The sequence below is a fragment of the Galeopterus variegatus genome, unplaced genomic scaffold (assembly GCF_000696425.1).
Source record: "Galeopterus variegatus unplaced genomic scaffold, G_variegatus-3.0.2 Scaffold8927, whole genome shotgun sequence".
NCBI lineage: Eukaryota > Metazoa > Chordata > Mammalia > Dermoptera > Cynocephalidae > Galeopterus > Galeopterus variegatus.
Genome location: NW_007735038.1, coordinates 107810 through 118534, shown reverse-complemented (window position 1 = coordinate 118534; position 10725 = coordinate 107810). Strand labels below are relative to the sequence as shown.

At 50.9% G+C, this 10725-nt stretch overlaps 1 protein-coding gene across 1 annotated transcript; it reads left to right on the top strand.

Moving 5' to 3' along the window:
• Positions 1-45: 45 nt before the first annotated feature.
• Positions 46-8358, top strand: LOC103608864 (zonadhesin-like; the record flags this gene model as incomplete). The annotated part of the gene is made up of 9 exons (XM_008593264.1): positions 46-254; positions 3284-3495; positions 4026-4167; positions 4567-4814; positions 5432-5557; positions 5982-6120; positions 6599-6739; positions 7920-8028; positions 8149-8358. Coding segments are annotated over 9 exons (1489 nt in total), but the record flags the coding sequence as incomplete, so codon positions are not given.
• Positions 8359-10725: the final 2367 nt, after the last annotated feature.

The window sequence follows — 10725 nt, the reverse complement described above, 5'->3', positions numbered from 1 at the left end:
GGGGGAGCAGTGGCTGTTCCTGTGCTGATCCCATTCTTTTCCCAGTTGTCAGAATGTGCCAGAAGAGCCTGGTCAAACTGTTGGCCAGCAGATCAAATCAGAGGAGCAGGAGCACGTGAGTGGCAACTGCAGGCCAGCTGACGTCATGCGGGCCCGGAAGACATGCGAAGCCGTCCTTAAGGCTCCCATCTGGGCCAACTGTGCCTCCCATGTAGTCCTCAGGCCTTTCCTACTGGGCTGTACAATCAATCTCTGTGAATTTGGAGGCCTAAGCCATGCCCTCTGCAAGCCTCTGCAAGCCTTAGGGGCTGCCTGTCAGGACCAGGGGCTCAAGCCCCCACTCTGGAGAAACAGCACCTTCTGCCGTGAGTGTCCCCTATGGTCACACAAAACCACTCCCAAACCCTGTTTCTTTCTCTGTATCCCTTAAAACTTCCTCATTCTCCTTTCTGGTTGATCTGACCTGTTTCTGACCTAGTCTCTCTGATGAGGACTATTTACAATAACCTTTTAATAAGTGCCCCTCCCACCAGCAGAGCTGCTAGCCACTTCTCACTATTCCTTTGCAATGTTGTTTTTCCTAAGGAGATGTGATTGGGTTACTCCTCTGCACAGCCCTTGCCTGTAAGGTTAAGTCCAAGCTTCCTAACGTGATGTCCTGGCTGCACCTGCCCAGCCTCTCTCTCAACTGCACATCAGCCTGCACCAACCACCCCCTCATGCGGGCTTTGTGTTTGCACATGCCTCCCTGCCTTGATCCACACTGCTCCGGTGCCTGGAAAGTTCTTTTCTTCTCCCCTCCTGGCAGACCAACTGGGCATCCTTCTGTAGCTCTTTCTTTAAAAAAAAAAAAAAAGTAATTGAGATTATTTACCTAGCATAGTATTCACCCCTTGAAAAGTGGTTTTTATTTTAAAAGGTTGTATGATTATCACTGCTATCTAATTCCAGAACCTTTTCAATTTAAGGATTAAAGTTTTTTAGTATGTAGCACATTCACATGGTTGAAAAACTTTCAAAGTGTTAAAAGATACTGAGGAAAAGTCTCCTTCCCCCTGACCCCATGGGCCCAGTTCACATCTCAGTATTTTTCCAAAGACCATTTATTTTTGCGTATACAAACAAATTTAAATTTGTATTCCCTTATTTTCTCCTCTTTTTTTTTCTTGGTGGCTGGTCTGTATGGGGATCTGAACTATTGACCTTGGTGTTATCAGCACCGTGCTTTAACCAAGCGAGCTAACTGGCCAGCCCCTCTGCTTTTTTCCTAACGAACAGTAACATACTAGATACAGTATTTTGTACTTTTTTTTTTTCATTTAGTCTAGTTTGAAGATCTTTCCATGTCTGATATGTAAAGAGCTTCCTCATTATCTCTTGCAGCTGCATAATATTCCATTAATATTTCATAATTTATTTATCATAATTTATTTAACTAGTCTCCTTTGGATGGACTTTCTGGTTGTTTCCAACCTTTCGCTATGACAAACAAGGCTGCAGGGCAGTAAACTTGCGCATGTATGATTTTCTATGTGTGTAACAATCTGTAAGATAAATTCCTGGGAATGGAATTGTTGGGTGAAGTACTGTGTGCATTTGGCCTTTTGAGATGTTGCCAAATGGCCTTCCAGAGGGGTTGAGGAAGTTACATTCCCACCGGCAATGTATGAGAATGCCCATCTCCCTACAGCCTCGCCAGCACCGTACACTATCAAACGTTTGGATTTTTGCCAATCTAAGTGAAAAATAATTTGTTGCCAAATGGCCTTCCAGAGGGGTTGAGGAAGTTACATTCCCACCGGCAATGTATGAGAGTGCCCATCTCCCTACAGCCTCGCCAGCACCGTACACTATCAAACGTTTGGATTTTTGCCAATCTAAGTGAAAAATAATTTCTTAAATTTGCATTTTTCTTATTATGAGTGAGGTTGTACATTAGGAGTCATTTGAATTTCTCTTTCTGTGAACTATCTGTTTTTATCCATTCACCATTTCCACTGGATCTTTATCAAACTGTTTTATTTATTTACTTATTTATGAATTTATTTTTGGTGGCTGGCTGGTATGGAGATTGAATCTTGGATCTTGGTGTTATCAGCACCACGTTCTAACCAACTGAGCTAACTGGCCAGCCCCTATTGAACTATTTCACAGAAGTCCTTTATCTGTGATGGAAAGTAGCCCTTTATTACTGCTCTGAGTTTTTCCAGTTCTTTATTTTTTTCATCTTTCAACTTTTTTTTTGCCATGCAGGAAAAAAAATATTTTTGTGAGGTCAAATATATTAATCTTTGTTTTATGGCTTCTGCTTCTTGTGTCATAGTTACAGATGCTGTCCCCACAGAAGTTGAAAAAGAATTTGCCCATGCTTTGCTCTAGAATTTTTATGGTTTTACTTTTTTACATTTAGATGTTTGACCCATGAGGATTTCTCCTGGTATGCAGTATGAGCTGTGAATCAACTTTGTTTTTATGTTTTTCCAGAAGGCTAGCCAGTTGTTCCAGCATTATTACAGTCTGTCCTTCCCTACTGAGATGCCACAATTTAACACATACTAAATTCCCGTATGTATTTATGCCCACATAAATATTTGGACTTTCTCACTTGTGCCATTGGTCCATTTGTATCTGCATGTAGCAGAAACTCAATTTTGTGATCATCAAGTGTTTAAAATGTGTTTTAATTTTTGGTTGGGACATTGACTCCTCACTCCTCTTTTTTAGAGTTTTCCTGGCTTTTCTAGTTAGCTTATGTCTTCATCGCAATTTTAAAATCATCTTGTCCTATTAAAACACATGCACACACACACAAAAAACCCCGTTGGTGTATTTTATTGGGATCACATTAAAGGTATGAATTATCTGAGGGAGAACTGATACCTCCATGTTGCTGACTCTTCCTGTCCATGAACATGGCGTGCATGTCTATTTGTCCACAGCTACTTTCACAGAAAGGCCTTTCTTCAGCTCCCCGGACAGAATTAATATCTCCCTGCTCTGAGCCCCCATTACACCATTACACACTGACCGTACACATCAAGGTCATGCTGCAGGTGCTGGCTGATCTCTGTCTCCCACACTGCCTTGGGAGAGACGTTCCTATTCCTTTCTGTCCTCATGGCCTGGCATACAGCCCAGGCTCAGTAAATGTTCGCTGAATGACTAAGGAAAGGAAGAAAAAGCCCCAAGCCTTGTTGATCATTCATTCACCCCTAGCCTGATGTCTGCAGTCCCTGCTCCTCATGGCCTCTTCTATTTATGCCACTCTCCTCTACCCCCACAGCTCTGGAATGCCCCACGCACAGCATCTACACCAACTGCCTTCCCTCATGCTCACCTTCCTGCTGGGACCTCAATGGACAGTGCACGGGTGCCAGAGTCCCCTCCACCTGCACTGAGGGCTGCATTTGTCAGCCCGGCTATGTGCTGAAAGAGGACAAGTGTGTGCCCAGAAGTCAATGCAGCTGTAAGGATGACCAGGGCAGCTTGATCCCTGTGAGTGGGCACAGGAAGTGGGATTGGGGGCAACACACCTTGAGGATGGCACCTTCTCCTTTCCTCAGCCTCTCTCAGCCCATGACACCCGTGTCTCTATGGCCAACCCTGGGCTGTGAAGGCTGGTGTGAGTGGCACGGTTATCTCCAGCCAGGCCTGGGCTGGGGGTGCTTGGCTTGGATGTGGGATCTGAGGAATCCAAACACTAGGGCATGGCATGGTGTAGTGGAAAGAGCAGGGCCTTAGTGCAGGCTGACATGGGTTTGAATCCTGATTGTACATACCACTGACCAGTTGGGTGATCTCTGTTACCTCTGTTTCCTCACCTAAAATGGGTCCAGTAGTACTTCCCCAACAGCATGCATGAGACAGCAAGCACAAGGCCTTTGGCGGGGGTGGTACAGGGTCATGAGATCCAAATTGCTCTGAAACTTAAGCCATTCAGACAGTGGGCTCAGGCTGGAGGGGTGAGAGGAGGGGGAACCAGCCCTTCCATCCTCACTCACTTCCTCTCCCTGTGGCATCTACAGGCCGGCAAGACCTGGATCTCCAGTGGTTGTACCCAGAGCTGCACCTGTGTAGGAGGCACCATTCAGTGCCAGGCCTTCCGCTGCCCCTCTGGGTCCCATTGCCAGCTCAGCAGTAACGGCAACAGCAACTGTGCACCAAACCGTAAGGGAGCCACTGGGGAAGGTGGACAGTGGGGTGCTCCGGAACACGCCAAGGAGGGGCTTAGCCTGGAGAAGCGGTGATGAGAGAAGGGCCAAGTGCAGGAGGCATGGGGTGGGCAGCTGCAGTCTCAGGAGGCCTGGCTTCTAATTCTGGCTCTCACCAGCTCTGTGGCCCTGTGTGAGTTACTAATCCTCTCCGGGACCCCTTACCTTAGGAGCAAAAAGGGGACTGGATGGGGAAATCCTCTAAGGGTTTTAATCAGGAGAGGGAGAAAGTTGAAGTTCAAGTATCCAGGAAGCCTGGGCTTAAGAGGGAGGGGAGACATTAGAGTCGAGGAGGGATTCTGGGGACTGTTCTATCTGGGCAGAGTCCCTTCTCAATATTTCCCCTTCTTGGCAGATTTGGTACCTTGCTTGGTCTTTGGGGACCCCCATTACCGCACATTTGACGGCCTCAGCTACCGATTCCAGGGCCGCATGACCTACATTCTGATAAAGACCGTGGACGAGCTCCCCAGTGGGTTGGAACGCCTGCTCGTGGAGGGACGCAACAAGCTAAATCCGCCTGTGAGCCCAGTCTTCTTGCACGAAGTGATTACCACCGTCTATGGCTATAAAGTGCAGCTCCAGGCTGGTCTGGGGCTTGTGGTAAGAGCCAGGCCAGGGCCTGGTGGGTCTGGTGAGGGAGGCGGGGCCGTGTGACACCACTTGGAGTTGGTGAAGCCTGGGCTTGCCATTCCCTGGGATGTTCCTGACAGGGGCAGGTGAACTATAGATGTCAGAGTTAGTGCCAAGCTCACTTTGTGGGAGAGGCAGAGGAGGGCAGTGGGATTGAGCAAAAAGATGGCAAAGGGCTGGCCGGCTAGCTCAGTTGGTTAGAATGCAGTGTTATAGCACCAAGGTCAAGGATTCAGAACCCAGTACAGGCCAGCCACAAAAAAAAAAAAAAAAAAAAAGCCTGCGAGAGACAAGGGGAAGCAAAGAGGAGGACAGAGCGTGTGGTGCAAAGGTTGAGCCTGAACTGAAGAAGGACCAGGGCATCCACTTTGCCAATTTTTTGCAAGGAAGAGGTCTGGGATGCAAAAGGAGTAGGCCTGAGGGAGGCCTCTGCCACATGGGATAGCGAACTCCACTGGGGCGTCTTGTTCCACTGAATGGCTGCACAGACTGGCACGGAGATGTGTGGGCGAAGGCAGGCACAGGAAAAAGCTGCAGAGGGTCACGTTGATTCGGCACGCCCTGCAGCCCCTGTCTGCCTTCTCCAGGTCAACAACCAGAGGATGGCCATCCCCTATAGGCCCAACGAGCACCTGCAGGTGACCCTGCAGAGCCAGCGGCTGTTCTTGGTCACTGATTTTGAGCTGGCCGTCAGCTTTGATGGAAGGAGCAGTGCAGGTACCTGAGAGAAGGGGAAGAGTGGAAGGGACATTTGTCCCTTCTGTCCCCTTCCTGGGACTCTCCCACATTCATGTCAGGAAGTTTTCCCTCCCTTTTAGGAAGGGGCAAAGGAAAAGGACCCAGGCACTAAGCTCATCACTGTGCCAGATCCTTTCTAGCAACAGCTCCCCATGATCTCCTTTAGTACTTAGTTCAGCACTTGGTGGTAAGCATAGCACCCCTATTTTATAGGTAATAAAAACGGAGTTCAGAGAAGTTATGCAATTTCCCCAAAGCCCAGGACTAGGAGGGTAGAGCCAGGATTCGGAGCCACACCAGCTGACCCCTGGCCAGTCTCAGATAGCTGCCAGAGGGGCAAAGAGAGCCAGACAAGCATGGAACCAGAACTTCTCCTCTCTGCCCTTCTCCCTTTCCCAGCTGGGTGACAGTTTTGTGAATGAAGATTGCTCTCAACGCTGCACCTGCACCAGCTTGGGGATCCTGCTGTGCGAGCCCCACCGCTGCAGCACCGGCGAAACCTGTACTCTGGGGAACCTCACCCGGGGCTGCTTCCGAGGTGGACCTGGACCCCTGTTTGGCTCCAAGTTGCCTGCACACCTTGGGGTGTCCCTGGACTGATGATTGTCCCTTCTGTCCCCTTCCTGGGACTCTCCCACATTCATGTCAGGAAGTTTTCCCTCCCTTTTTAGGGAGGGGCAAAGGAAAAGGACCCAGGCACTAAGCTCAGCACTGTGCCAGATCCTTTCTAGCAACAGCTCCCCATGATCTCCTTTAGTACTTAGTTCAGCACTTGGTGGTAAGCATAGCACCCCTATTTTATAGGTAATAAAAACGGAGTTCAGAGAAGTTATGCAATTTCCCCAAAGCCCAGGACTAGGAGGGTAGAGCCAGGATTTGGAGCCACACCAGCTGACCCCTGGCCAGTCTCAGATAGCTGCCGTTTGCCCCCCTCAGTTACCAGCGCCCAGCCACGCCTCTCCCAGGCTGTGGGTGTCCTCCCAGGGCCCCCTCTCACAATCCCTTCATCCTTGCAGAAAGCCCCTGTCTACAGAACCCCTGTAAGAATGATGGCCGGTGTCAGGAGCAAGGAGACAGCTTCAACTGCAAGTGCGAACTTGGTTATGGGGGACACCTCTGCACAGAGCCATGGGATGTCCTGCCCGTCAGAAAGCCAGGTGACAGCTGCATCCCAGGCCGGTCCCCTACCAATAACCACCTCAGAATTATTCTATATGTATAATATTAACATGTAATATCTATTATAGATATTATAATGTTAAAGAGCTGCATCCCAGGCCGGTCCCCTACCAATAACCACCTCAGAATTATTCTATATGTATAATAACACATGTAATATCTATTATAGATATTATAATGTTAAATGTTGTAGGTATTATATATTACATATTATAGTATCTAGAGGCTGGCCAGTTGGCTCAGTTGGTTAGAACATGGTGTTATAACACCAAGGTCAAGGGTTCAGATCCCCATACTGGCCAGCTACGAAAAAAAGAAAAAATTACCTGTATTATAGTATCTTTTAATAGATATAATAGAGAATATATTAGTAATGTAGTATATGTTGTAATATATATTCAAATGTATTATATGTATTGATATAATACATATTGCATATAATAGGGATCATGTTATAATATGATCCCTAGAGATTAGCAGGACAAGGATCCTCACTCAGTCCCCATGCCCATCCCCCTGCCACATACTCTGGAGTGTTCTTTTGACTCCTAGCCTGCCCACTTCTGTGACCTCTGTGCCTCACTCCTGCTGTTGTCTCCTCCTCTTGGGTCCCTCTAGGCCTCCCCAATACCATTTATTGTGTTTCCTATCCAAAACTATGATTCTCTTGGGCCTCTGGGCCAGTGGTTCTCCAACTTCATCTGGCCTAAGACTGGGGACGGGGAGTAGCTTGTTAGCGTGTACATTCCGGGACTCAGCCCCAGAGATTCAGATTCAGTAGGTCTGGAGTGGGTCCGGAAATCTGCATTTCACCAAGTACCCAGGTGACTCATGGATGGAAGTGACTCCAGGGCTCCTCTTTCAGAAATGCTGGCTGAGTTGACGCCCTGGACGCTAGGGGCCCAGCTAGATGAACATCCCCCTAAAACAGCTTATGGGAGCTGTGTCTGGAAACGAAAAGGAGGCTGGGGGTAGCACTGAAGGCTTGGAGTCCCTGGGGACGACAGCCTCCTATAGAGAGAACCAGTCACCCAGAGATGTGGGTGGATGAGTCTTTCAGGGTGGCAACACAGGACCAAAAGGGAGTGTCTCCTCCCCTGCCCCTCGGCCCCCCACCCCTTCCTATCCCACGTCCCTGTTTCTCTTCCCTGCACCCAGAAGCATCCAACTTTGGGGCCATCCTGTTGGGAATGCTGTTGCCCATGACAGTCATAGTGCTGGCAGCGACCAGAGGGTGCATTCACAGGATGAAGAGGAGGAGGAAGATGTGAGTTCTGGGAGGGGGTGAGGAGGGGCAGGCAGGGGTGAGTAAGCAGGAGAGTGGGCCAGGCCAGGGACACAGGGAAGGCCACATGCAGACTCGTGTCTGTTTCCCACCACCTCCTAGGGAGAAAGTGCAGAGCCAGAATAGAGCCAGGCTGGAGGACACAGGTGAGGAGCACCCCACAGCCCAGAACCTCGAGGGCCAAGTTGAGTGTGCCCCCGACATGGGCTTCCTGCCTTCTCTTCATGTTGTTCCAGAACATGCCTTCAGAGTTGCTCAGTCCTGAGTTGTCCTCAAATAAGGAGATAAAATAAAATTATTTATTTTTGAGAATTTCCATGTGATTACGGTGGACAAAGTTGAGTCTGTGAGGACAGTCTTGCAGGGAGAAATATGAGACAGCTGTGTAGGGGCCGAGGGCTCGGTTCTATGCAAAATGCCCAGGGGGGAGAGGAATCCTGGTCTGAGGCGATGAAGGGCTTGCCCCATAGAGGAAGCCACATGGGGGGGTCCATTAAGCCCTGGGGAGGCCACCATCATGGGAGAGGCAGAAAGGACGGGGAGGGAAGAGGGATGCAGAGTGGGATGTAGCCTCAGACCCCAGGCTTCTGATACTTTTTCTGAGAAAAAGTCTTCACCCCAGGAATCCTAGTTCTTAGAGGAAGAACATGGCTTTGAGCTCCCCACCAAGGGAAGTGGAAGGTGATTCAGAGAAGTCTGAGTTTCCAATGATGAGATTAATCGCTGGGTAGATATTCCAAGGGTGAATGGGCCTTTGACCCTCTTAGAGGCCTCCACCCTCCGCAATCGCCCATTTCTCAAAAGTGCCAAGGGGTTACTCTGCGCACTGAGGGTGAGGTCTGGGGCAGGCTTGCTGACTTCTGGCCTCCCCCCAAGCCCCAGCGACCCACTCACCCCAGCCTGAGGCAAAGGTGCAAATATCTCGCCCCCTCCCCACCGGCTGCTGCCTCCCATCAGACATGTCCTTGCTTCTGGGAGGAGCTGGGACATCCTGCTTGGGCTGTGAGGAGGAAAGGAAAGCTGCCAACTGGGCAGGGGGTGGGTCAGGATGCAGGACCCCAAGGGGAAGGCAACTTGGGTTTAGGGATGTCAAAGCAGGCAGGACACTGGGTTTGAGAAAGGTATTACTACTGTGTGCTTACACTCTGAGATGAGCAGCCCTGAAGCCACCTTTGTGAAAGGTGGTGAGGAAAGGGTCCTGGGCAGGGAGGGATGCCCCTGGCCAGGCCACCTGCCCAGCATGGCAGGAAGGCCCTGGGCAGCCCCTGGAACTGGGCTGGGCTGCCAGGGCTCCTGCTACCCACCTGCTTTGACCTGAGCTCCCTATACTTGGTCTTTACTCTTTGCCTGTCCTGTCTCAGTCCTGCTCCCTTAACCTTTGCTTCTCCCCTCACCAGCTCTCCAAGGCAACTGACCTAGCCTGGATGTCTGGTTGGTAGAAGGAGGTGGGCTTGGGCTGGCATCCTGTGGAGGGACCCCCTCCTTCCTTGGCAGGACGGAGTCCCTCCCACCTCCTCTTGGGGGTACAAAACATGGGCGATAAGTCACCAAGGGAGAGAGGGGACAGAGAACTCAAGAGTATTAGAGACTCCAGAAGAGGGCTGCAGAGCTAGGAAATTGGGGACAGGATCGCTGCCCGAGGCTCCCTGGGCTGAGGGGCCGAGGCTGTGATTTGGGGTCCTGGCACTACAGCAGGGGGTGAGGGCAGAAATGGAAAAGGCTGCTTCAGCTAAACTAGTCTGGACCTTGTTAAGGCCTGCCCCATAGGTGTCCCAGAGGGAGGGCAGACACCTGGAGGAAAGAAAGAACCAGAAGGAAAATGGGGCAGTTGGAGTGGGGGACTGACCACATCCTCGTCTTCCAGTTTGGTAATGAGGGAGTGAGTGGCGGGGAAGACATTCAGGTGGCTCTCCCTCCCCTTCCCAAGAGGCTGGGAGAACCTGCCTGGGCAGCATCTTGAATGGAGGAATTGTCCTCCAGCCCAGCCCAGCCAGCCGTCTGTGTGTGCATGTGGGGGGTCCCCCTCTGCCACTCCCCACTCCCTCACCCCACAGCCAAGGCCGACACTCTCCCCCATTGCCTCTAAACCAACCCCAACTGTCAACATCTGGCCCACACCTGTCTCTAGACCCCCTGCCCCAGCCTGTGCTCCCTCCTCCCTTTCAGGGCAGGATTGTGAGCTCAAGGCCTCCCCTCCCTCACACCCTCACAGCCCCCTACCGTGGCTAAGGAAGGGGGGGGAGGGCAGCCCCACCCAGGAGGTGCCCCAGGCTCTTGGCAAGGCCAGCTGGAGCCGTTAGATGCAGCTGCCAATGACTCATCTCCCACGGCCCCCACCCCACCACCTCACACACACCCTAGGGCTGTGAACCAAGCACCCAGCCCCCCCAGAGCCCTGCTGCCTCCAGACCTCTGACCCCCATCAGTCGGCCATAAAGCATTCCACACCCAGGCCCCACTCTCCTCAGAAATCTAGTCATGCCCAGGTCCCCATCACCCCCAGAGCTGGGATACATCCCACTTTCTTTTATTTATACAAAAAAAGTTTTTTAAAATATAATTTAAGAACCCCTCCAAGCACCGGTGTCTGTCTCTGGTTTCCACCACTACCTCACTGCCCCTTTCCCTGCCTCATCCCCCCCCTCACCCCCCCCCCCCCCCCCCCCCCCCCCCCCCCCC